We start from the raw sequence: 24933 nt of genomic DNA on the forward strand, positions 1-24933 counted from the left end.
TGATTGTGGCGATGTGGGTGAGGGGGGCACCGCTGTCGGTGAGCATGGTGTGGGTGGGGGAAGGTGTGGGCAGCCCCAGGAAGGCGCGGGGCACTGCTGGCGGGGTTTATCGTTTTAATCGCTGGAAAGGCAGGCGGTCTGGGCGCAGGTGAGCCGGAAGCTGGCCGTGAGCGGCTCTGGAGGGGCAGGAGTGAGGGCGAGCGCGCTGCATCGGCGAGTGGTGCCAGCGGGGCTTGCGGCGAGCCCAGCCGCAGCGGCTGAGCCGGGCAGTGCGCACGGAGCCGCATGTCCCACGCCGCGGCAGCTCGCTTTGCAACGGGCAGCACAAAGTGGCGGTGGGCTGGCGGCAGCGGGATGGGGGCGTGGGGAGGGCTACGGGTGCCTGGGGCGGTGGTGGGGGCTTCTCTGGGTTGGGCTATGTGGCCATCCACGGCAGGAGGAGGGTGCCGAGGCATGTCGCGGTCCATGGGAGGACCTGCCAGCCTCCTCCTGCTGCGAAGAGCCAGGATGCCGTGTGGCGTGGCTAGTGCTTGGCTATGTCCCCCTTCTTAAGGATGATCTGTCGCTGCCAGGGCGCCAGCTTTGTCTCATCGTACCCGAGAGTCCTTAGCTTTTCCGACTGCTCCTTCTCCTTCTCTTCCTCCTCCCGCTTTAGCTTCTCCTGCTCTTTCCTGCTCAGCAGCAGAGGGCACAGGGCGCCGCGGTCACCAGAGCCGCGGGAGCCGCCGTGCCCGCCCACCCAAGGAAGGGGCTTGCGGCACTCACCGTTTCTGCTCCCTGCGAAGGCAAAGGGGAGAGTGGGGTTAGCAGAGCCGCGGGAGTGACCGGCTAGTGCGGCATCCCCCAACCCTGGCTCACCTCTCTTCCTCCAGCTTCTTGCGCAGGATATCCCTCCTCCAGGCCGGCATGCTGGCCAGGCGCGCCTCCTCTTCTTTCTCCTGCAACAGACAGCCGTGTTACCGGCGCTGCCGGGAGCCCGCCCTCACTGCCGGCACCATGGGGCCGCAGCATCGTCCTGGTGCGTGGCATCACATCCTTCTGGCAGCCGCCCTCCTTGGCACGGTACTGGTGGGTTCACCAGCACATGGCTCGCCGACGCGCCCCTCACTGCCCGCCTTCCGCCGGCGCCGGGAGGAGGAAGGAGCGCGTGGCGTGGCCAGCCCTTGCAAGCACACCACAGCTTTATTGCATGACACGCGGGGGCCCACGCTGCCCCGGCACCGCAAACGCCACACCAGAGGAGAGCGCAGCCCCGCCGCTGCACCTCCCACACAACACACAGCCACGGCAAGCGGCACACACTGCAACCTCGGCCGGGGGCCGCGCAGAACAACACCCAGCCCTCTGCCAAGCTGAGCTGCACCACGAGCCGCAGAGGCAGGCGAGCGCAGCCGGGCACCAGGCCATAGCTGTCCCCTGAGCTTGCTACCGCCCCACGCCACACCACTGGCACAGCCTGCAGCATCCCGCCGGGATCAGGTGTCAAACATCTCTGCCTCCTTCTCCTTCCAGAAGGAGAAGCTGCGGTCAATGAAGCGGCAGACGTCCTCCTCGCTGAACTCCCCCAGCTCCGGCACTGGCACTGCTGCCCCCTGCCCTTCCGGGGCCATGGTGGGGGGCTCTGGTAGGCTCTCTGCCACTGCCACAGGGTCATCCCCAAAAAACTCCTGCACGAGGTCCTCAAAGCCGTCAAGCCAGTGGCGGTGGCCAGCCTCGATCTGCTCCAGCACGGTGCGGTGGAAACAGCGGACGCGGTGCCAGCTGTGGCTGCCCAGGCGGTCAAACATCTCATAGCAGAGGAGGTGGCGGAAGCGCCGCTCCTCGGGGCTGAGGGGCATCTCCAGCAGCTGGAAGTAGCCCAGCATGAAGAGGTCGAGCGGGAGGCTGTCGTGGGGCATGGGCGAGCCGCCGACGTGGGGCAGGAAGTGTTGGGGCCAGTACAGCACTGTGGTGCGGCTCAGCCGCCGGATCTGACGCCCTGGGACCCGGCGGGCGACACTCCTCCAGCGGGCCAGCAGCCGCCCCGCTGCCGGCCGCCGCCTCCCCGGCCGCCGCGGCCGCTCCTCCCCAGGCACCGCCGCGAGTGCTCGCTTCTTCCAGTGCTCCAGGAAGAGGAAAACGGCGCGCTCCTTGCACCCCTTGGTGCGTTCATGTGGGCTGCTTGGCTCTGGTAGCGCTGGCCTGCTCCGCCGCAGTGCCCCATCCCCGTATTCCTCCTCCAGGATGGGTCGGCGGGTGCTACCAGGGGGTTGCACCCGCTTGCGCTTGGTGACCCTGGGGGGAGGTGCAGGGGGCCCCCCTGGCCCCTCGTAGTTGGCCTTGAGGCTGCGGACGGAGACACCGCAACCCAGGATCTCGCGCCGGGCGTCGTGCTGGGCACCGGGGCTGCCCACGGCTCCCCCCGCCCCAGGGCCCTCCCGGCCCCTCAGCGTGGCTGGTGGTGTGGCCGGGCTCCTCGGCAGTGTGGGGGACTGGCTGCCGCGGGCAGGCACGTCCTCCTGGGCGAGGGGGAAGCGCCGGGGTGCCGGGGGCGCGGAGAGCGGCACGAGTGGTGGCAGCTCCTCCTCCGGCGCCCCTGGAAGCGGCTGCCCCGGCTGCGCCTCGTGCATCACCCGCAGGCTCCCCAGCTGCCTCTCCAGGTGCTGCATGTCCTCCTCCCGCATCGGCTGCCCGGCGGGTCCCGGCATGCCCCCGCGGGCAGGTGGCCCGCGCCGGCACAGGGGCGGCGAGCGGCTCCCAGGCTGCGGCGGGAAAGAGGGCAAAGGGGCTCTTGAGGCCGTGCCGCACGCACCTCGTGCCACTGCCGCCGTGTGTGGCATCCCCGGGGTGTGACGCCCCTGCATGCAGGTAGGGTGGTCCCCCAGCCCAACTGGGAGCCGGAGGCAATGCCGCGCACGCCATCTCGCCAGGTCCTGAGCTGCTTGGGCCATGCCCGCGCCGCGCTCGCCGCCGCAGCACGTGGGACCCCCCTACCTTGCGCCGCTGCTCCTCTTCCTCCTGCATGCGGAGCTGCAGCTTGCGCACCATCACCTGCCGCTTCCACTCGGGGATGGGTCGGCCCTGCTCGTCCTGGCTCGGCACCAGCGCCTCCACCTCCACCGCTGCCCCAGCACCTGCTGCTGGCACCGGTGAGCTTCCGTTCAGCACTGGCTCTGGTGAGCCCCCTGCCAGGCAGCGTGGTGGCCCAGCAGCCTCGGGGGTGGCCGGCGGGGTGGGCGTCCTGGTGGGTGACGGGGACGACACTGGCGATTCTGCCTGTGGAAGGAGGGAGGGAGGGAGGGCGGTGGGCACTTGCCGTGTTGTGCTGCGCCGCGCCACCGGCTCCCCTGGCCCCCATCACCACCTACGTTGGCCCCTGCCTGGCCGCTGCCGGAGAAGACGGTGGTGAAGCCTTTGCTCTGTGGCGTCGGCTTGAGGCTCTTCCCAGCTTTGATCTCGGCCAGCAGCTCCGAGTTGTCGCCGGTGGGGGACATCATGTTGAAGGACTTGGTGCCTGAAGGGAGGCAGGAGGGGCAGTAAGCACCCCGCCAGCACCATCTCCCTGCCTCTGTGAATCCTCCATCAGCTTGCAGGGTAGTGGGGTGGAGGGGTGGCTGCCTGACTGCCCCCCTCCCCTCCATCCAGGAGCCCCTCGAACGCCCCTGAAGCAGCATCCTGACACCCAGCTCACCGGTCCACAGGAACAGCACATCACCCAACTCCTGGGTCCATCAGACCCCAGTGGAGCAACCCCCCAGCACTCAACAACCTGGCACCCCAGCTCCGCAGATCCATAAGACCAGCAATCCAACAGCAGTTTACAGGGTCCATGGCACCCTGCCGGAGCAGCACCCCAACACTCAGCTGCAAGGGTCCCAGCCTGGCCCCAGCCTCGAATGTCACCCCATGCCCCCGAAGCACTATGCTACAACAGAAGCGTGTCTCTGGAGGGATGGCTCCACGGCCGGTGACAGCGCCGGCACTGCAGGACGGCCCCTACGCTCCCCGGCAGCTCCCGGCAGCGATGCACCGACACCCTGAGCCAGACCCCCTGCCAGCCCGGTGCCCAAAGGGCTGCGTGGCACCGACACCCCGGGGATGCTTTGCCCACTGCTCGTGCCGCCCGCCCCGCGAGCACCCACCGTCCGTGCCAGCCATGCGTGAGTCCCTAATGGCCCATGGTACCGTGCCAAGGCAGAGCCCCCTCCCCGCGGCCGGCGCCCGCAGCTCGCTCCGCTCGGCTGCGCCACGCCGGAGCCAGAGGGCTGCGGGTGCTGAGGGCCCAGCGGGACGCGCGCGCTGCCATCCAGCGCCGGCTGAGACCCCCCAGTCCCGGGACCGGCGCTAATAAAGCGGGCGCCGAGCAGCGGCCAAGCCCGGCTGCAGTCAGCGGCGGGGGAGCGGCCGGTGCGCTCACGTGGCGGGGTCACGCCGGCCGGCTGAGCGCGAACAAAGGCCCTCTGTGTGCGGGGCCGCGGGGCCCGGCTGCCTGCCCAGCCCTGCCAGCCCTGCCTGGCGGCTTCGGTAGCCCCGCACCAGCGCTTGGCCTCCCGCGTGGTACCGCCGGCCGGCGAGGCGCAGCGGGGGCTCGGCCGCGGGAGCGCCGCGGGCAGGTGGCAGCCCCAGCAGCCATCGGTGCCCCGTGGCTGCAGCACAGGACAGCGCCGGGACGGGCCCCTCCGGCTGTGCCCCGCGCCAGGGCACCCCCTGAGCAGGGAGGAGCGTGGGGCCGCGGTACTTACTCTTCATCTGCCTGAGCGCCTTTCCTCCTAGGGAGAGAAGCAGAGAGGCGGCGCAGGGCGCGCGGCAGAGGAAGGATTTGGCCACCGCGAGACAAGAGAGAAGAGAAGCGGCCAGCAGTGAGAGCAGGAAGGGGCGAGCGGGCGTGGGGGCCCCCGCGCCGACACCGGAGGAGAGAAGGACAGAAAGGCTGTCAGGAGCCGCGCGGCCGAAGTGCCGCGGGAGGAGACGAGCCAAGGCGGTCAATGCCACAGTGCAGCCAATGGGACAGTGCCCAGGATCACCCCCCGTGCCCACCCGGCACCCTGCCACTTACTTCCCGTAGAGGAGGAGGAGCGGCGGGGCCCGGCGGGAGTCTCGGCGAGAGGGGGCGGCGGTGGGGGCGTCGGGCAGGAGGTGTCGGGCAGTGGTGGGGGCGGGGGTGGGGGCGGCAGCTCGGCACCAGGCTTGCTCTCCCCATTGCTCATGGTGTCCGCCGAGATGGGTGATGCCTGGAAGAGAGCATGGGCAGGCGTTGCTCGGTGCCGGTGCCGCTGAGCTGTGCACAGGCTCGCGGCACGGGTCTCACCTCCTCGGTGTGCGCCATTCGCTGGGGGCCTGGCTGCTCGGCCACAACGTGCCCCAAGTGCTTGTAGTAGTCACCGGTGCTCGGCTGCTTGCCGAAATTCCTTGACCGCCTGCTGGAGTCGGCCCGGCGCAGGCCCTCGGGACTGCTGTCACGCGATGCCAGCTGCAAGGGGAGCTCACCTCAGCACCGCCGTGCCCGGCTATGACCGTGGCGCAGGGCCGTGGTGGAGTAGGACCGTGCCAGCGGTTTGCCTTGGGCCAGGTGCAGAGCTAGGAGGGACAACAGGTGCATGCCCTGGGGTCTGTTCGGCAAACGGGGCTGCGTGCCACGGTGGCAGCGTGCGGCATCAGTGCCTGGCACTGTGACCCCATAGCCTGTGCCCAGGATCCTGGCCAAGCCTCCCCCGGGATAACCCCCTGGGAACAGGAGCGCCGAGCCCCAGCCCCGCGGATTACCGGAAGCTTATCCCGCGCGGGGCTGGGGCCCGGTTCCAAACCTCCCTCTGAACAGGGCTCTCAGGCAGCGCAGCCTCAGCTCACCCCGGCGCATTCCACAGCGGCTTTGCGAGTTGTGCTGCCGAGTGCCGCGCTGCAGGGGGCTGTGCCTGCTCCCCGCGTTTGGGGTGCCCCCGCGGCACAGCCCTGCTCCCGTTGCTGGGGGCCCCGCTATTTGTATTTCTCCGTATGCCACCTCCACCCATGGCATTTTCACGGTGAGCCCGGGTGCTCGCCGCCGCCGCCAGCCCCAGCTAAGTCAACAAACGTCAGCTCGGTGCTTCCTGCTCCGGCTGCCATGGGAGTTGTGCCAAGCCTGGCTCCCGCTCCGGCAGTCCCAGCCCAGGTCTGGCGCTAGGGTCCGTGCCCCATTTCATGCGGCACCCACATCACTGTGGCATCGCTCTGCCACATGCCCACATCTCCCCAGGACAGCCCGTTACTCCGGTAAGCACTACAGAGCCAAGGCCCCGCGCAACAAGTGCTGTGGGGTCCCGAGCCCGCCACGTGCCTGGCACACACTGTTTTACCGAGACCCCCACCCCATGTGCCCCACCCCCCAGAGTGCTGGGCTCTGCCAGTGCCCTGACCGTGGCCAGAATCCTGTTCCCGGTGGGGTGGCGAGAGCCATGGTAAGGGGTCAAGGCGACCCCAAACCTACTGCATCCTTATGCTCCCCCAGCCCGCCATGGGGGGCTGCACCCCTCTTACCTGTGCACGCCTGGCTGAGCCCTCTCAGCTCCTGGCAGTGCTGGCTGTGCCACCCGACACCTGTGGTGCGGGCGACACCGGAGCCGGCCGCTCGGGTTACCGCCTGCGCAGCTGCCCACGCCCAGCTCGGCATGGTGCCGGTGGCATCGCCGGGGCCACATGGGCGCGGCTGCCATGGCATGGTGCTGCCGGGTGCCCCAGCCGGTGCAGTGGGCCCACCCAGTGCCATGGAGCCACCAGAGCATCACTGGCCCCAGCTTGCTGCATTCTCGTTGCAGATTGAGCCCCAGCCCTTCCCCCCCCCCCCCCCCAGCCAGCGTTCCAGGCAAGGCATGTGGCCTCCAGCTGGGACTGTCCCCTCCCAGTGCAGGCAACAACTCCTCAAAAGGGGATGGGTGCCCCGTGGCATGTCCCTCCCGGGTGGTATGTCCCTTGAGCTGTGCATGGGGATTGGTGCAGGGGACGCGGTGCATGGGGCCGTACCTCTCGGCGCAGTGCTTGGCTCTCCACATGCCGCAGGTTGTTCTTGGCCCGCACGTAGATGTCAGCGGTGTGGGGGGCACTGGGGGGCGCAGGTGCAGGGTAGCCGGGGGGTGGCGGGGGTGGCCGGGTGGCGGGGGGTGGGGGTGGTGGTGGGGGGAAGGCAGGGGGTGGTGGCGGTGGGGGGCCCTCGCCTGCTGGGCCCCGGCCCCGTGGCTGCATCTCGGGGTCCAGCATGTCCATGTACGCCTGCATGTCCGCCAGCGCCGGCTCAGGCACCCCTGCGCAGGGCAGGGGGTCAGGGGGGGCTGGACCCGCACCCCCCGCCCTGCGCCCCCTGGCCCCGCACTCACGGGCGGCGGGGGCCCCTGGGGGACCGCCCCTCTTCTCCCCGGTGCTGCACTGGCTGGAGTGGCAGGAGTCGTAGTTGGAGAGGGTGCTGGCAGGGGAGCCCACCTCGAAGCGCGCCTGGGGCACCGACGCCGTGGTGTTGGGCGATGACATGCCCGAGTCGGGCTGTCGGCATTCCCCATCCACCGAGGGGTCTCGTGACAGCACGCGGTGCTCCACGCTCTGCTGGCACAGCCATGGGGTCAGGCAGCAGGGCAGGGGTGGCAAGGCCCTGCGTGCTCCCTGTGTGCTCCCCATGCGCTCGTCCCCGGGCACTGCCGTACCATGTTCTCCACGGTGCGCAGGTACTGGGCGCAGTGGCTGTGGCCATTGTAGTCAGCGAGGTCGGCTGCTGTGTAGCCATCCTGGTCACAGATGCTGAGGTCGGCACCGTTCACCACCAGGATCTGGCAGCACTGGGGAGAGTGGGGGTGCATGGCAGGGCTGGAGGAAAGCCCCCCCCCCTCGCCCTGACACCCTGTTGGCCACCAGCACCCACCTCCAGCTCGCCATTCTCGGCGGCATCATGCAGCGGTGTGCCGCCCCAGCTGTCAGCAGTGATCTCCCCGCCGTGCAGCAGCAGCCAGCTCAGCACCTTGGCATGGCCGCGGCTGGCGGCGAAGTGCATGGCTGTGGCCCCCTCGGCGTCCCGCTCCGACAGGCTCACCGTCGTGAAGCTCATCTGTGTGGGCAGGTGGGCTGAGCACTGAGGCTGTGCGCCCCGTGCTGTGCCACCACGCCATGCCGTGCTGTGCCTGCACAGCCCTTACCAGCCATACGATGACAGTGTTGTGGCCCATCTGGGCGGCGGCGTGCAGTGGGGTCATGCCGTCATAAGCACGCGCGTGGGGGTCAGCCCCACAGTCCTGCACCAGGTACTGGATGATCTCCAGGTGGCCCTCCTGGCAGGCGAGGTACAGCGGGGTGGCCCCCGTCTTGGTCTGGGCACTCAGTGTACTGCAAGTGGGGCACAGCGCCTGTCACCTGTGGCCACTGCTACTGCCAGTGCTGGGACAGGGGGCAGGCAGGATATAGGGACATGAGGATTTGAGGGACACAAGGAACATGGGGAGGTGCAGGGGACACAGCTGCGGGCAGGCAGGGCAGTACCAGGGCTGGGAGCTGTCCACCCCATGGCTTCCCATAGGTCCCCATGCGGTGGCGGTGGCTGCAGCTGCAGCGGGAGGTCACTAAGTTAATCAGCCTGCTTAGGCTAAGCTCCTTCCTCCGGCTGTTTTTGGACACTGCAATTTAGTCGTATTTTAAAGTAAGCTGCTTACACAGCACCAGACGTGGAGCCGGTGGGGAAAGGCCAACCTTCACCATGGCGCTGCCCAGCCCAGCTGCCGGGTATCAGTGTCCCCTCACTGCCCCAAAAGGCCTAGGCATCCTTGTGTCTCTCCTCCTGAATTGTGTCTCCCAAATTGTGCAACCCAAATCCTGAATCCCATACCTTTTACCCCACATCCCCCACAGACCCATATTCTGCATCCCACATCCTGCCTCCCCACCCCACAGGAAGCTGTTTTATTAAGTGCTCCATAAAAAAACCTGTTGAATATTTAAAAAAGGAAGAGCAATAAATACTCTGCTCTGTTATCGCAATGATCGCAGGCCCTTAATAATTGATCCCTGTAACTGTGAGACAGGTTGTGGCCAGAGCTCCCTTCCCGCTGTGCCTGGCGTGCCGTGCCACAGAGTGCCTGCCCCGCGGTCCAGCAGTGCCAGGCTGGCACAGCGCTGGGTGCTCCCTGAGCAGGGGCTGGGGATGGGGCTTGGGGTGCTGGGGACAGCGGGAGCACAGGCACAGGGTCAGCCCCTGATTCCCATTTCCCAGTAATTGGGAAGGGGTTAAGCCACTTGGGCAGCACCAGTAAACTGCTTTGCCAGATGGCTGGGACCCCATGCTGGGCCACCGGCTGCCGGGGGCCCCGCGGGCCTGTGCGAAGGTGGGCTGGGAGCGCCAGCATCCCGCAGCGGCACCAGGGATTGGATTTCGAAGCTGTAACAGAGCCTCCGGGCAGGCGCGGGGCTGGGAACAGGGCCAGCCCTAAATAATTCAGGAGGAAGGCGGTGACAGCAGCGGAGCAACCCCGGCAAGCAGCGTGAAAGGCAATGCGAGGGCCGTGCCACACCTGGGCCGACACAGTGGGCATCGAGCAGGAGCAGTGACTGATTTGGGGCTGGGCTCTGGCTGCAGGGGTTAATCCCAGAGGTGCTCAGGGCTAAAATGAGCCCCACCTGGGGCAAGGAGATAAAGAACTGGGGCTGGGGCAGCTGTGGCCAGTGAGTGCCATGGGATGCAGGGGTCCTGCAATGAGCTCTGTGGCCCTGCCTGGGGGAAAGGATGCAGGGGTCTGGGGTTGTGGCACCCAGAGACAGAGGGGCACTGAGCCCCGGTTCACGTCCCGTTGCCTCAGGACTCCCTGGATGTGGGAGAGCTGTGCAACCCCTCTCATCTACAGCCCTGGAGCCTTCCAGGGACAATGTGGAGCAATAGCGCATCCCCCCGGCTTCTCTTTGGCCGGGTCTGTGGGTTATTTCTAGTGGCCTCTGCCCACCACGGGAAATCGGATTAAGGGCCACCTAATCGCCTGCTGCAGCCTCGTGGCGAGGTCCGGCATCGCGGGCCCTGTGGGCTGCTATGTCATGCAACCCGGGGAGCAGCCCGGCCCAGGTACCGCTCAGGAGGCAAAGCGAGGATGCTGCCGCGACTGAGCCGTCTGAGAGAGGCTGCCATGTCCAGCAATGCCCACGGGCCTGGGCAAACGGAAAGGTCGTCTCCGGCGCGGGGAGCAGCCTCTCCTCGGCGGTCAGCCTAATCCATTTACATAACAGCGGGCGGACAAAGGCGGCTGTGTTATCGCCCAGCGCCAGGAGCCGACTCAGCGGCCAGTGACAATATTTCTGCCAGCGCTCGCCCCTCTCTTCCTCGCCCTTTCTTTCTGGGCCATAAAGAAGGTGCAGCTGGCTGCCCAGCCTGATAACGTGGCCGCGTTGCCCTTGGAGCTGGGGGATCAGGGTGGCTGCAGCATTCGTCCCCAGTGCTGGCACCTTGCCCAGTGGCTGGAGGGAGGGTTAGGGCCACAGCAGGAACCCTGTTCTCCCGCTAGCCCCTCTCCTGCTGGTGGATGCCAAGCTTTCGGCAGACCCTGTCTCGCTGCCAGCAGTGGGGGCCGTTACCTGGGGCAGTGTCCCAAGAGGAGTCGCAGGGAAGGGAAATCCCCTTTGACCGCAGCGTAGTGGACGGGCAGTGCTCCCGTGTTGGTGGCCGCCGTGGGGTCGCTGCCTCCAAAGCGGAGGAGCCAGTCGATCACCTCATGGTGACCAAAGCGGGCTGCCAGGTGCAGGATGGTGGCACCAGAGTTGTCTGTATCCTGCAGGAGGAAGTGGGACGGCTGTCAGTACCAGGGACCAAGCCCTTCCGACAAGGGGGCTGGGGACCGCAGGCAGCCGTGGGCATGCCCCCAGCCCGGACCTGGTTCCGGGCGGATGGGATGGCCAGGATGAAGTTCCTGTCCGTACCGAGCGGGGCTGGAGCAGGAGCACAGGGCATTGGAGGGACCATGGGACCAGCGTGTCTGCCCTCCGTCAGGGCCTGCGTCCCCACAATGAGTGCAGCACAATGCCCTCCTTGTTCTACCGGCCGCGGAGCCGCTAACCGCCGGGACTCGCCGCCGAGCCCCGCTGTGCCGCCGGCCTGTCCGCCCTCCACGCTCGGTGGGGCGCGGGTAGGGCTGGCCCCTGGCCAGGAGGTCGCCGATGTGTTGACCCCTTACTTCCCGATTAATCCCCGCTTCCAGCCCCGCCGCCGCCTCCTCTTCCTTCGGCCGTCACATGTCTTTAACCCTCGGCCGGCCCCGGGGCAAGCCGCTTACCGCCTCGGTCCCGCCGTTGTGTAACCCCGGGAGGGGGCGGCAGCCCCGGGGAATATGTGCTGCCCTCGCGGCTGAACCCCTCCGGGATGCCGGGGACTCTCCGGGTCCGTCGGATGCCGCCCGCTAGGCACAGTGGAGCCCTGCCCGTGCCGGCTGAGACGGACCCCGGCTCGCCGTCGGCAGAGTTGGAAGCACCACGCGTGACCGTCTCCCCCGGCCACAGCCACCCACACGGGACCGCGGAACGCGTCCCCGGCCTCCCGCGCCACCGAGAGCCCCTCCGCCGCCCCCCGCGACCCCGCTCGCACCTGCACGCCGCAGCCCCCCTGCGTGAGCAGCCACTGGAGACAGGCGAGGTTGCCGGTGGCGGCGGCGTCGTGGGCCGGCGTGGCCCCGTTTCGCGCCCGCGCGTCCCCGCGGAGCGCGGCCTCGGCCGCCAGGTACCGGAGGCAGGCGAGGCGGCCGGCGCGGGCGGCGTGGTGCGCGGGGGACGCGCCCAGGGCGTCCCGCAGCCCCGGCCGGAGTAGCCCGGCCGCCCGCAGCCCCCGCAGCGCCTCTACGTCGCCCTGTCGCGCCGCCAGCAGCACACGCTCCAGCGCCATCCCGGCGGCGGCCCCGGCCCCAGCGGCCCCGGCGGCGGCCCCGGCCCCGGCGGCCCCGGCCGCCGCTTGGCACTGCACGGCGCACCCGCCCCGCCGCCCCCCGGCCCCGCCGGCTCCTCCTCTCCCGCCCTCGGGGCCGCCCCTCCGCCCGCCCCGCCCGACGGCGCGGCGCGGCGATTGCCCGCTGCTCGGGACCCCCGCACCGCTCCGCCTGGCCTCAGCTGGGCAGCCGCACTTTGCCGAGTGACGGCCGGGACCGGGACCGGTGAAGGTCCGGGGGAACCCCAAAGCGGACCGTGCCCGGCTGCCGGCGCCGCTGTCCGCGGCCCTGAGCAGCGGATCCACGGGTGTCCCCGCCCGCCTCCCGCCCACGCGAGAGGCGCGGCAAAGATGGGCTCCTCCGGCAGCCCCGACGTGCGCGGCCGGTCCTGGCAGGGCAGGCAGAACGGGGGGCGCTGGGCGGGCAGCTGCCCCGCCTCAGCCGGCCGCGGTGTGTCGGCACCACGGGAACCGACGGCGGGTCCGCAGGCAGCGGCGACCGCTACCGCGGGCACGGGGACATGCAGCGGGCGGCGTGGGCGGGCAGGCGGGGACCCCCCCGCAGTCAGGACCGCGGTCAGCGGCGGTGCCTCTCGATCAGCACCGAGGACAGCGGCGAGGCCGCCCTGCCCGCCTCCTTCCCTGCCTGCCCCCCGCCCTCCCGGCCCAGTCCTCCCGCCCTGCCCCGCCGGCGGCTCATAAAGCCGGTAGCGGCCCGGAGCGCGGGAGCATCATGTCCCCGCCGGGAGTCGCGCTGCAGGCACCCCGGCTCCTGCGCCTCCCTGCTGCTTCTGCCGAGCCGTACAAGGTGAGAGCTTCGGCATTCCCGAACCCTCGCGCCCCTCTGCCCGCCGACCCTCCGGTCCCTCACGGAGACGCGCCGCCGCTCTCGCATCAACGAGAGCCGAGAGCTCGCCATCGGCGAAGCCGTGAGTGCCGCGGCTCCCTGCACCCCCGTGTTCCCCGGGCCCCCATCATGGACCCCCTCCGGACCCTGCGTGCGTTCCACTGCGAGTTGTCACTGCCTGCTCGGGACCGTCGCCACCACCCGACCCAAAATCCCTGGGTGACCGGGGGAGCTGTGTCCCAACCGGAGAGAACCGACGGCGCCGGGAACGCGGGCGGGGGGGAGTGCTGCCCGTGCCGACCCGAAGACCCTGGCTCCCACGAGTCCCCGCGCTGACAGGGAACTCCCGGGGCGGCGGAGAGACCCCAGTCCCGGTGGGGTCACACGACTCCGCGGGCAGCGCCGGAGCCGCCCCCTGCCCCGGCTCCCCGCGGCCCCGGCGCTCCTCCCCGCGCGGGGGCGAGGCGCGTGCTGCCCGCCAATGGCGGGGCGTGTCCGGGGCGTGTCCGGGGCGTGTCCGGGGCGTGTCCGGGGCGTGTCCGGGCGCGGCGGGGCGTGGCCAAAGCGGCGGTGCCGCAGCGCCGCTGCGGGCGGGGCGCCGGTGCCGCCATGTCGGAGCTGGGGGCCGCGGGCCCGAGCCCAGCCGCCATCCAGGTGTCCAGGTACGGCCCTGTCACGGCCGGGGGCCCGGGCAGGGCTGGGCAGGGAGGCGGGCGCGCTGGGGGCCGCGGGCGGGTGCCGGTCTCCAACCGAGATGTTGCCCGCCCTGCTGCCGGCATCGGCGGCACCGCCCGCCTTGGTCACGCTGCCAGTGACACCGGCCACGGGCAGAGCGCAGGAGCGCCGCGCCCGTGCTCCGTGCTGCGGGGGCTGGGAGCGGGAAGGGCAGCCGCGGTTCTCCCGCCTGTGTCCCCGCGGCTCCCGGGCACGGTCGCCCTGAAACAGCAGCTCCTGTCCGGGCCGGCGAGCAGCCGCTGCCTCAGCGGCCCCGGGGCCGTTATTCGCCGTTGGCAGAAAGCGCGGCTGCTGCCGGGAGGCCGCGTGGAGCAGCGGCACGTGCCCGGTTCGGTCTGTGCCGCAGCGGGGCCCCGCGGGGTGCGGGGTGCGGCCCCGGTGAGGCGCCGGCTGCCCCGGCAGAGACGCCCTGTTTCCTTCCGCTCCCAGCGGTAATTCGGAGCAGTTTCCATTGCCGCTCACAGGAGGCCGCGTGCGAGCAGCGATGGCCCGGCAGCTGAGCCGGTGGGCGATGCGCTGCCTCCGGGCAGCCGCACCGGGACCGGGCTGGGGGCGCGGCAGGGGTTGTGAAGTCTCATGTGCCTCCTTCGGCAGGATTATGCGCCCAGATGATGCCAATATCGCGGGGAATGTCCACGGGGGAACCATCCTGAAGATGATCGAGGAGGCAGGAGCCATCATCAGCACTCGCCACTGCAACTGCCAGGCCGGGGTGAGTAGGTGCCAGAGTGCCTGCCAGCCTTGGCCCCCCACTGCATCTCAGGGACATCAGGAGTCCCGCACTGGGAGTGTTTGCTCCTGCATGCAAACCACTGGTGTCTCTGGCTGCAGCTGCGGCACGGTCCCAGTAGCTAGAAGCATTCTGCTGAAATTGTGGTTTACCAGCAGAGACATTATTGTTCATTATTGCTGTAAATGTTTTAACTCCCGAGAAAGGCGAGTCGGGGCAACGCTGGTGTTGGTTACAGATGGGGAAGGAAGCGTGGCCAGTGGCTGATAAGGTGGCGGTTGAAGAATCGGAGCCGCACATGGCATGGCCAGTTTGGCTGGTCTCAGGGAGCCGCCAGCTGTGGTCCTGCGTGGCGTGGCTGTGATCACTACTTTGGCTGTCTCACCCTCCCCAGGAGCCCTGTGTGGCTGCACTGGCACGGGTGGAGCGGACGGACTTCCTCTCGCCCATGTGCATCGGCGAGGTGGCCAACGTCAGTGCCGAGATCACCTACACCTCCCGGCACTCTGTGGAGGTTCAGGTCAACGTCATGTCTGAAAACATTTTAACAGGTGGGTGGCTGCTGGTGGCTGTGGTCCAAAACTCCAGGAATAATGGCGTTAAGCTGAGAGCTCGCAGCGGTGACCCCATCCTCTGCTCCATCACTGGCAGCATTAGGCAGAGAGGAGAACTAGCGTGTTTATTGACAGAGCTGGGGGTGCAGGGAGGGCTGGGGTTGGGGGGGAGGCCAGGCAGGCTCCCTGGGGTTTATGGCTCCATTGTAGTGAAGAACAGCAAAATCTGCTGGTAGCTCTTCCTGCCTGATTTGCTGCCTGTGGCTTTCTTTGGCCTGAAAAAGTCCCTTTTCCTGCTGTTGCTGTGACAACCAGTTCCGCTTGCTGGGACACCTTCCCAAAAGTGCGTTATCGCATCTGCTGCAAGCTATAGCCTGGCAGCAGCCAGCAGGGCAAGGGGCCACCAATGCCAGTGGCATTGCTGGTGTGTGCCCGACCCCAGACCGATGGCAGGTACAGCACCGCTGGCCTTGGCAACATCACCTGCTGCCCCCTTCTCCTCCAGGGGCAAAGAAAGTGACGAACAAGGCGACACTGTGGTATGTGCCACTGTCCCTGAAGAATGTGAATAAGGTCCTTGAGGTTCCCCCCATCCAGGTAGGACAGCTCGCTTGGGTCCCTCAAAACTGGAACTTGTCCTCTCTGGGGAATGGCACTAACCTGGCCCTGCTGGCACTCCCAGCTGTGCCAGTGGCTTTGCCAACCCCTTTCTTACCAGCCTTCTATTCCAGTATGCGAGAAAGGAGCAGGAGGACGAGGGGAAGAAGCGTTATGAGGAGCAAAAGCTGGATCGGCTGGAAACTAAGCAGAGAAATGGTGATGTGATCTTACCTGTCATCAACCCAGGTAACACGGGCAGTGTGTAGACAATGCAAATTGCCCAGCAGTACTGGGAGGCCAAACTGATCCCCAGGGCTACTCCAGCCATCCCCAGGGCCCTGTAGTTGCAAGTGTGCATTCTGAAACACCACACCAGGGATGGGGACGGGATTTTGGAGCCACAGTGTGTGAGTGGAAGGGGAGCTGAATGGATACCTGTAATGCCCTGCAGGGGCTGGTGGGTGAGATCTCCTCTCCAAAACCTCATTCCTGTATCACTCCTTGCATCCCTTGTGTGCTTGTGTGCAGCTAGAGCTGGTTTTGCTCAGCAAGGGGTAAAGGCAAGTGCTGGGCAAAGGTGGCCTCTAGGCCTGGCTGGGGTCTTCAGGCAGAGGTGGAGAGGTAGCACGTGGGGAATGTTGGGGGAGCTGATGGGGGATGAAAGTTGCTCAAATGCTTTTTTCCCCTCTGTCCTCCCTGCTCACAGATAGGCAGACAAAAGGTAAGGCTTGGTGGGCGTTGCTGCATGGGTGGTAACCCTGAGTGGGACTTGGCTACTCTTCCCTCCTCTGAGCTTCTTTAACACCTCCCATTAGATAGAAAACACAGCCACTTCTGAGAGAGGATTTCCTCTGCTGGGAGTTTGGGGATGTGACTTCTGTCACCTGGAGGTTGTGGTGGGACAGGGGTCCACCATTATGTGCCAAGGTTGGGGGGCACGAGGGTGACGGTCTTCCCACCAAGGGGAGAACAGGGCTCTGTGCAGCAGGGTCTGGCAGGTTCAGCTGAGGGGGAAGCAGACAGCCGTGTGACCCAGTTCGCTCCTGTTTGCTTTCATGCTCTTTGAAAGCTTGAAAAGAAAGAAATGAGCTGAGCTAGAATAAAGTGGATGGGTGGGGATTAGAGGGAGGCAGCAACCCATCAGGTGGTGAACAGTCTCTGCTCTGCTCTTGGAACTTCTCCAGCCTGGTTTAACCACTGGTTTCAAAATAGTTCAGCTTTGTACAAGCCAGCTCCATATTTTCTTCCTTTGGACAACTTTAGATGGGGGTGTACGGGGGTGTATGGGTGCCAGCTGAGCAGTTCTCACCTTGCTTTGCTCTCTAACCAGAGCCACACACTGTTGGCTACAGCCAGTCCAGCCTGATCCACCTGGTGGGCCCGTCGGACTGCACGCTGCTGGGCTTTGTGCACGGAGGTGAGTGAGCACTGCCCTGCGCAGCAGCTGGGTGGCAGGTCCAGGTGGCTTTTCCATGGAGCAAAGTGTGGTAGGAGAGTGACTCAGTGTTTTTGGTGGGCTCTGCCTCTGGAGGCACACAGGCCCCTTTGCCTTGACTGTCAGGGCCAGAGTTGCTTCAGCTGAGATGAAAGCTTAACCTTTTCTGTGCCCCAAAAACTCAGGTACTCGACCTGTAAATCCTACAGTTTTGTCATCGCCTCTGAGATTGCAAATCCCGGAGTACAAACACCCAGCATGTGGCTGCAATTAGCTGAAGTAATTTCCTCTTGGCTGGCAGCGCCCATCACCTGCAGGGCCGGCACGTGTGGTGTAAGCCTAGGGAGAGGTGTGTTTTCTGAGGGCTGGGATAACACACACCTAATTGTGTCCATTAAAAAACAACCAACATGGCTCAGAGCTGTTTGGAGGTTTGTGGGACTGTTATGATGCAGTTTTAAGGTTCTTAAAAATGCCTCTGCCTGGATTAAGGTGCAAATGAGACCATATGCCAGTGACAATAGTAAGGGTTTAATTTGATGGTAAATATGAGAGAGAGAGAAAGAAGGAAAGAAAGAAGTAGAAAATAGGTGAGGGGGACAGAATAAGGAAAATATCACCACTCTGTGGATCCCAGCTATGTTCATTGATCCTCTCCAGCTGGTCTTCTTGGTGGTGAAGGTCCCCCCAGAAAGCATAGAATCCCATGGGTATATATGCTCAGGCTAGGTAGGCATGTCCGGGCACGGGGGGCAGTCTCTCACAGCAGACTCTGGGTCTTGTTGCATCCCATGCAGTCCTGTGAGGCCAAGCCTCTCACGTGAATGTCCCATGGATGTGCCCTGTGGGGTTGGGGGTTCCACAGCTGGGCCAGTTTGTGTAATCAGAGGATGGGTGTTTATTGCCTCTCTCCAGAGGTTGCACCATGCACCCAAAATCTCCTCCTCCCACCCCTGTTGGGGGGAGTATGTGTAAACCTGGCTTCTGTGAGCTGTGCTCTCCCCCCCCACCCCAAACTCAGCTGGAGGCTTTGGCCTATTGTGGATGCATACCTTTCCCTCAGCCCGAGGTGACTGAACAATGGGTTTCCTTTTATCTAATCAGCAGTTCGACTTACAGTCCAAAGTTCTTCAATGAGGTTTCTGTAGCTGCAGCTTCTTTAAAACTTTATATCAATGTTTGAGGCATGAACTGTTTCAGTCTCTGACAGGGACTGATCTTGCCTTGCAAGGGCGAGGTTTGCTCAGAGAAATTTGAGAGAGACAGAGCTGACCGAAATCTTAATCACAGGTCTGTGAAGATGTCACCCTGGCACTGACAGGAATCCTTGTGCTGGTACTGGATTTTCCTGAAGTTGGGACTCAGTCTCCGGTCCAATTCCTCAGCATAGCTTTGTCCATGCTAAGGCCTTACAGACTTTTGTGTGGTTTTCCCCAAATCCCACTGATTTCCCTGAGACAGGACCCTCTCCTTCCCGTCACAGGTGTCACCATGAAGCTCATGGACGAGGTTGCTGGCATCGTGGCTGCCCGCCACTGCAAGACCAACATTGTCACTGCCTCAGTGGATGCCATCAACTTCCATGAGAAGATCAAAAAAGGTACCAAGGGTGGTGGCAGGCACAGTGGTCTTCTGTGTTGCCACACCCTGGCTCCTTTGGGTGTGCACTCAGGACATGCTGGCAGAGAAGTTTAGTCCCTGTTGGTTTGTCCCGTGCTCTGCTTAAGACACAGCTTAAGCATAAAACATGCGGGACCCCTTGCTCCCTTCACCAGCTCCTCTCTGCTTCACAGGCTGCGTCATCACTGTCTCAGGACGCATGACATTCACAAGCAATAAATCCATGGAAATAGAAGTCTTTGTGGATGCTGACCCGTTTGTGGATGAGCCTCGGGAGCGGTACCGTGCCGTCAGCGCCTTCTTCACCTATGTGTCCCTGAGCAAGGAGGGGAAGCCCCTGCCCGTCCCGCAGCTGCTGGTAAGAGCTTTTCTCTCTGGACTGGAGCCAGCAGGGCCATCACCTCTCCTGCTCCTGCTGGGGCAGAGCCCAGCTGGCCTTTTTGTCCAAGAAATCCTCTTCCCTTGAATTACTCAGCAGAAAAATATGAGCACGAATGAGACTTTCCAGGGCAGGCCGCAGGGGTTTATGTTTGTTTTTGTTATTTGGGTTTGTTTGGTTTGGTTTTATTTTTTATTCCTTTTGAAAATTGCTGATGGGGAGGTTGGGGATTTTCTCCTTTCTCATGGTTGAGGACAGGCTGCATGCGGGCCCTGCACCTGGGAACCCTGAGTGGCAATGGAGCCCCCCGCATCCCTAATTTCTGCTCCCTGTAGTATCCCTATTCCAGCCTCCTGCCTATTTTAGCTCCCCTAATCCTGGCAGGGCTTTGCTGATGGTGGTGCTCCTGACTGGGGCTGTTTGTTGGTTAATATTTGATGTGGCACAGGTCTCCTGCTCGATGCAGGAGCACACTGGCAGTCATGTTGTGTGTTTGACAGAGGGCAGCTTTTCCCCTCTGTGAGGGGAGGTGCGTTTCCCTCCTGCACACACATGCAGCACACTGATGCCTCGGCTTTGCATTTGTTCTGTGGCCTCAGACGGAGACAGAGGATGAGAAGCGTCGCTTCGAGGAAGGGAAGGGCAGGTACCTGCAGACCAAAGCCAAGCGGCAGGCGCAGATGCAGGAGGCTGCCCAGCAGTGACCTGTCCGGCGCCCTCGCCACCAGCGCCCGCCGAACATCGAGATTGTTCCCATTCGTTTTGTGTCCAGTCTGCGCCAGCCCCATGCCTCTGCCCGCCCCAGCCTGCTGCCGGCGTCGCTGCTTTGCTGCTGATGGGCTCAGCACCGTAGACCTTGTGCTTCAGGGTGGCTGAAGCTCCCTGAAAGCCTCCAGGAGTCTTCCCAGGCACTTGCCATCCGCCTCCAGAGCCATTGTCACTGTTTGATCCCGTTGGTGACGCTCCTGCCTGTGCCAGAGCCAGGACGGAGGCGTGTGGTGGCTTGAGGGGCGCGTGAGGCCGTGAGTCTTTGTGCTGCTGTGTGCGACTCGCTGGTTTGTCCTACCATGCACACCAAAGCTTTTGTATGTGTCGTGCCGCGCCAGGGCCGCACTGAATGTCTGTGACATCTCTAGGTAGTTCTCTGTGCACATCTAAGTTATTTAAGGAATCCTGTGGCATAAATAAAGTCTGTTTCATTGACTGGAATGAAAGGCTGACACCTTTATTTCAAACAATTGTGCTTTTTCTCCCTCCCCCAGATCCGCCCATGCTCCCCAAGTGGCGCCGGGCTCTCCCGACCTTGTTTTTAAGGAAGTCTGGCTGTTTGAGCAGCACCCCCAGAGCAGTTCCTGCTGGAATGGGTTCCGGGTGTGAGATAGTAAGCAATAAACTACCTGACACGAGGTTGTAGTGAGGTGTGGGCTGGTTTCTTCTGACGTGCCTGCAGTGAGAGGACAAGGGTTAATAGCCTTAGGCTGCGAGAATGGAAACTCAGGATAGATAATAGGAAATGTTTTTCCTGTTCAGGTGCTTAGGCAGCGGGAAGGTGGTGGAGCCAGCACGCCTGGAGCTCTTCAGGAGCGCCTGCACCTGCCGCTGGGTGCTGTGGTTTAGGGGTTACGGTGGCGGTGCCGGGCGGCGGTGGGACAGGACGGTCGCAAAGGCTGCCAAGCCCGACGGCTCCGTGACCGAAAGCGGCCCCGGCGGCTACGGCCCGAGCCGGCCCCACGGCACCCGCGGCGGCCGCCGCGCAACTCTCGCGAGAACGGCGCCGCCCCTCTGCTACCGCGGCTGCGCGGGGCGGGGCTCTCGCGAGAGCGGCGGGGCCGTTTCCCGGGCGACGCGGGCGGGGCGGGGCCGCCATGATGGCGGCGGCGGCGCGGAGGGGGCGGCTGGGTCGGGAGGGCCGCGCCAGCCTTTGCTCTTTCCTGCTCGGCGCCTCGGTAGCGGCCCTGCCGCTGCTACTCGGCTCGTCCCCCGCCCTGCTGGCCGGTCCCGGCCTGCGCGGCCGCCTAGCTCTCGCCTTGCACGTGGCGGGCGTGAACGCGGCACTGCTGCTCCTCTACCCGCGGCCGCTCTACAAGGTACGGGGGTGGCCCCGGCGGGCGGCGGGGTGAAATGCGGCTGTGGAGGACGGTCCCGGGCCCGGGGTGCGGCGGTCGGGATACGCCGGGCCCGGGGAGCGGCGGTGGCAGCGTGTTCTCCCCTCCCTGTGCTTGCAGATCGCCGTCCGGGCCTGCTTCCTGGGCTTCGCCTTCGGCTGCGGGCTGCTGCTGAGCGCCGGCCGCTCCGCCTGGCGCCACTTCGGATGGTAAGGGCCGGGCCGGGCCGGGCCGCCGGGCGGGCGCGGTGCCTCCCGCCCGATTAAACCTGCCCTGCTTTCCTCCCGCCGCAGGTACATGTGCTCCCTCTCCCTCTTTCACTACTCGGAGTATCTGGTGACAGCCATCAACAACCCGCGCAGCCTCTCGCTGGACTCCTTCCTACTCAACCACAGCTTCGAGTACAACCTGGCTGCCCTCTCCTCCTGGGTGGAGTTCACGCTGGAGAAGCTCTTCTTCCCAGGTCGGCCACCCTGTCCCTCCCTGACTGCCCAGCTGCATGTGGCTCGCCTGGGGTCCATCTCTCTGATAGCAAAGTGCAGGTGACCCTCAGCTTGGTGCCCCGTGACAGCCTTGCAGCAGCTTTGCCATGGTCATAATCCCTCTGTGCTCAAAGCCTCTTGGGTTGGATCTCGGGGGGGAGCCCCCCCCACTCTGATATGCTGTACCAGCAGATCTTCAGCCCTTTCCTGCCTTGGTGGTACAGGAATGACACGTCAGGTACACCTGGGTGTCGTCTTTTGACAGGAATAAAATCAAGTCATCAAAATCTGTTGCTGTTTGCCCCATCTGGGGCAAACTAGCTGTGCTCTTCTGTTTATTCTTGAGAGAGGGAAGCTGTTCCCCACTCTTGTTTTGTAGCAGCCTGAGCATACCCTTGGCTGTGCTTTGTGTTGGCTTTGCTCAGCCCCTATAGCTGGGCCCTATGGGCTAATCATGCTAACACCAGGCAGGGGCTGCTGGTTCTATCTGTTTGGTGCGGAATGGCAACACATGGCTGCTGCCATCACACACTTTGCTTTGAGATGGGGGGCAAAGCCCACTCTCCCAGCAGCCCCCTGCACCCCCTCGAGACCTGTGCAAACCCATTGTGCCCCTCCCTGTCCATGCAGAGCTGAAGCAGATCACCTGGCTGAGCACCGTGGGGCTGCTGATGGTAATCTTCGGGGACTGCCTGAGGAAGGCGGCCATGCTTACGGCCGGCTCCAACTTCAACCACATCGTTCAGAACGAGAAATCTGACACCCACACTTTGGTGACAAGTGGGGTGTATGGGTGGTTCCGGCACCCGTCCTACGTGGGATGGTTTTACTGGAGTATTGGAACACAGGTACTGTATCCAACGTGCTCAGATACTTTTGTGTCACGACCCCAGTCTTTGCTCTCAGTGCTGCCCGCGCTGTGATGGGGTGCAGACAGCACTCTATGGCACGGGTGGCCTGGGCATGGATTCTGCTGCCTCCCACTGGCACACAGGAAATCAGGAAAGCCTGAGCGTTCTGCCCCATCTGATCTTTGGGAAGATCCCGTTGCCTTAATTTTCTCTGTGCTGTAAGGAGAGGTGGTGGAGACAGAGTTTGAGCCAGAATCTCCTTGGAGGCTTGGGGTGTGATTTGCTGCTGGTCTAAAGCTGGTGTCCAGAGTTTTCTGTATCCCTGTGGTCAAAATGCCTTTCATGAGTGATCAGACTCAACCTGGCTCCTGCCAAACACCAGTCCTGTGCTGGAGGGCAAGGAAACTCCCTGACTAAGGGCCAGCTCTGGCCAGCTGCGGCTGAGCTGTGTGTTCTTGCAGCTGGGTGGGGGTTGGCACTGGATTGTATTTCTCTGGAGAGAGTCCATAAGCGTGGCACATGGAGCTTTTGAGAGCTGGTTGGAGCCAGTGCTGCCTGCGTGCTGCTTTCTTCATTCTGGAGAGAAACTACTAATGAAGTTTCACAGGGAGCGTTGGGATCTTTTCTTTTTCTGTGTCAATGTTACTGGAGGGGGATGAGCTGTGGGGCTGGGGCAGCCTTGGATTCTCGAGGGGACGCTCACCAGCAGCATCTGTTGCAGGTGTTGCTCTGCAATCCCATCTGTGTGGTGGGCTACGCACTGGCGTCCTGGCGCTTCTTCAGGGAGCGGATCGAGGAGGAGGAGATCACACTCATTCACTTCTTTGGAGAAGAGTACCTGGAGTACAAAAGGAAGGTGCCGTCAGGTCTCCCTTTTATTAAAGGAGTCAAATTGGAACTGTAACATGGGCGAAAACCAGACTGGCTGAGCAAACGCCCGGCTCCTGCTGCGCCCAGTGCCTGTGTGGTACTGGCATTGGGAGGTGCCTGTTGGTATTTCCCGGCCACCCTGGAGGAGCTGGTGGAGGGCTGCAGCATTGGGCAGCCTGCTGGGTCACTCGCAGATCAGAAGCTTGTTCCTCCTCCTTGAGATCAGTCCTTCGTTGCACATTCAGGGATCTTCCAGATAACTTAGCCTGTAGCGACCCTAAAGAGAATGAAGCCTACTGCCTGCAGCAGCTGAATTGTCTTGGAATGCCTCTGGAACTGATTCTACCAGAAAACGGCACTGCCCTCCTGGGTGGGGAAGGTGCTGGGCAGCAGATTGTTCCTGTTGCGTAATTCGATTTTAAAGCTTTCTGACCTCGTGAGCCTGGTGACACGGCTTTAATCTGCTCAGGCCCAACTCCTTGAGTTGGAGCTGGAGCGGCCGTGGGAGCAGCCTCTGGCTCTGCCTGCCCTCGGAGCACCAGAGTACCTGCAGCACGACACCTCTTGGCTCTCTCTAGGCCTTGGGGTCTGCAGGGGGGGTTCTGCTGCTCCCCTTGTACCGCTGGATCCGAGCACCTCTGGGTCCTCTCCTCCTCCCTCGGATGCTGCTGCGGATGCAGTGTCACTGCTCCAACTGCTGTCTCCTGCTGCCACCTCTGTTCCTTCTTCCTGCTTCCAAATCACGCTGCTTCCTATCCTGCCAGGCTGCCTCTGTCTTGCAGAGATCCCAGGATTTTGGGTTGTGAAAGAACCACAGCTGCCAGGCTTGCTAAGGGCTTTAGTCCCTGAGATCCTCCCCTGCTCTTTTGGGCAAAAGCTGTGATGTCAGGGCAAATAGGAGATGCTTTTAGGGAAATCTCCAACCAGTAGAAGAGTTGGGCTAGCTAACGCTCTTTTGTAGTGACCATTTGGAAATGGTTCCCACTGAGCTGTGTGGTATAACTTTGTTGTTATATACCAAAGAGGTTCACTGTTTTCTTGAGTTCTACATTATTCTTCCTTGCTGGAATGGAAATGAGTTGCTTGTCAGTTCATGCTTGGAGCTTGTGGTGTTCCATGGGGAAGGTGCTGCGGTACGGCTCAGGAAGGGGCACTTGGTGAGAATGGCTTGGGTTTGGGTTTAGGTTTTCTTTTTTTATAAAAAAAACCCATGAGAAAACTGCCAACTTTTGTCTGGTTATTTGAAGGTCTCTCGAGGTGCTGGTGGCATCATGGAAACTGGAATCCTTTATAATTCCTGGTGGGTTCTCAGAACACTCCAGTGCTGCATTGAGGCACGATTGTGACTCAGTGATTTGTGGGGCTGTGCAGCCACAGGGATGAGCCTGACCCTGACCCTAACCCTAATCCCAACCCTCCATTTCTCCTTTCATCCGAACTGATGCAGAGTTCATCGTGCACTGGGTTTGCTTGATCACAGAGGATCTGCCTGATGCCCTTGCTGGTGACTTGTCCTTTGCTGAGTGGGGTTTTGGCTTGGGAGAAAAAAACAAAGGTGAAAACGCACCAGTTGGAGAGTGCTGATCTGTGCTGGGCACTCAGAGGCTCCTGCTTGGGCTGTTCGTGTCTCAGGGAAGCTCAATCTGATGTTGCAGCCAGTGGTGCCCCGGGCAGGTTAACCTGTAACTAATTTTTTTGTAGGCAGCAATGTTCCTGCTGTGCCCTTGATCAGAGGAACTTTGAAACAAGCAGTTGTCACTTGAGTTTGATGTGCTGACAACAGAAACAAAGCCTCATTCCCAGATTATTCTTCATAGTAAATGCACTATGATCCTAATTCCACA

At 63.6% G+C, this 24933-nt stretch overlaps 3 protein-coding genes across 8 annotated transcripts; 2 read left to right on the top strand and 1 right to left on the bottom strand.

The window, feature by feature from the left end:
* Positions 1-110: 110 nt before the first annotated feature.
* ESPN (espin) lies at positions 111-11842 on the bottom strand. 2 transcript variants are annotated; one of them, XM_069034940.1, is made up of 15 exons: positions 11549-11842; positions 10546-10739; positions 8133-8319; positions 7862-8044; positions 7647-7778; positions 7376-7545; positions 6976-7300; positions 5288-5449; positions 5036-5210; positions 4722-4748; positions 3348-3493; positions 2974-3255; positions 859-938; positions 766-777; positions 111-671 (listed from the first exon to the last, which is right to left on the bottom strand). In XM_069034940.1, exons 1-15 carry the CDS (start codon positions 11840-11842, stop codon positions 524-526), a joined length of 2517 nt encoding a protein of 838 aa, XP_068891041.1. In that variant the 3' UTR covers positions 111-523. The 2 variants fall into 2 exon arrangements, with proteins under 2 accessions (XP_068891041.1, XP_068891040.1); XM_069034939.1 differs by lacking the exon at positions 4722-4748.
* Positions 11843-12402: 560 nt separating this feature from the next.
* On the top strand, positions 12403-20493 carry ACOT7 (acyl-CoA thioesterase 7). Of its 5 annotated transcripts, none has more exons than XM_069034942.1 (10): positions 12403-12689; positions 14058-14175; positions 14588-14744; positions 15253-15344; positions 15479-15593; positions 16054-16068; positions 16678-16764; positions 18266-18382; positions 18576-18760; positions 19381-20493. In XM_069034942.1, exons 1-10 carry the CDS (start codon positions 12403-12405, stop codon positions 19483-19485), a joined length of 1278 nt encoding a protein of 425 aa, XP_068891043.1. In that variant the 3' UTR covers positions 19486-20493. The 5 variants fall into 5 exon arrangements, with proteins under 5 accessions (XP_068891043.1, XP_068891044.1, XP_068891045.1 ...); XM_069034943.1 differs by lacking the exon at positions 12403-12689 and adding an exon at positions 13290-13390 and having other exon boundaries at positions 19381-20490; XM_069034945.1 differs by lacking the exon at positions 12403-12689 and adding an exon at positions 13889-13967 and having other exon boundaries at positions 19381-20490.
* A 144-nt stretch (positions 20494-20637) lies between these two features.
* ICMT (isoprenylcysteine carboxyl methyltransferase) lies at positions 20638-24308 on the top strand. The gene is made up of 5 exons (XM_069034832.1): positions 20638-20868; positions 21007-21095; positions 21180-21349; positions 21999-22216; positions 22941-24308. Exons 1-5 carry the CDS (start codon positions 20647-20649, stop codon positions 23121-23123), a joined length of 882 nt encoding a protein of 293 aa, XP_068890933.1. The 5' UTR covers positions 20638-20646; the 3' UTR covers positions 23124-24308.
* Positions 24309-24933: the final 625 nt, after the last annotated feature.

Source organism: Aphelocoma coerulescens, chromosome 21 (assembly GCF_041296385.1).
Source record: "Aphelocoma coerulescens isolate FSJ_1873_10779 chromosome 21, UR_Acoe_1.0, whole genome shotgun sequence".
Classification (NCBI taxonomy): Eukaryota; Metazoa; Chordata; class Aves; order Passeriformes; family Corvidae; genus Aphelocoma; species Aphelocoma coerulescens.

Bases quoted from the DNA above. Each gene is read 5' to 3' on its own strand.
- ACOT7 (XM_069034942.1), top strand. From the start codon at position 12,403: ATGCAGCGGGCGGCGTGGGCGGGCAGGCGGGGACCCCCCCGCAGTCAG. The intron at 14,745-15,252 runs GTGGGTGGCTGC...CTTCTCCTCCAG, and splicing joins GTCTGAAAACATTTTAACAG to GGGCAAAGAAAGTGACGAAC. The intron at 16,765-18,265 runs GTGAGTGAGCAC...TTCCCGTCACAG, and splicing joins GCTGGGCTTTGTGCACGGAG to GTGTCACCATGAAGCTCATG.
- ICMT (XM_069034832.1), top strand. From the start codon at position 20,647: ATGATGGCGGCGGCGGCGCGGAGGGGGCGGCTGGGTCGGGAGGGCCGC. The intron at 21,096-21,179 runs GTAAGGGCCGGG...CTCCCGCCGCAG, and splicing joins GCCTGGCGCCACTTCGGATG to GTACATGTGCTCCCTCTCCC. The intron at 21,350-21,998 runs GTCGGCCACCCT...CTGTCCATGCAG, and splicing joins GGAGAAGCTCTTCTTCCCAG to AGCTGAAGCAGATCACCTGG.
- ESPN (XM_069034940.1), bottom strand. From the start codon at position 11,842: ATGGCGCTGGAGCGTGTGCTGCTGGCGGCGCGACAGGGCGACGTAGAG. The intron at 3,256-3,347 runs GTAGGTGGTGAT...CTCCTTCCACAG, and splicing joins GCGGCCAGGCAGGGGCCAAC to GCAGAATCGCCAGTGTCGTC. The intron at 939-2,973 runs GTAGGGGGGTCC...TGTCTGTTGCAG, and splicing joins AAGAGGAGCAGCGGCGCAAG to GAGAAAGAAGAGGAGGCGCG.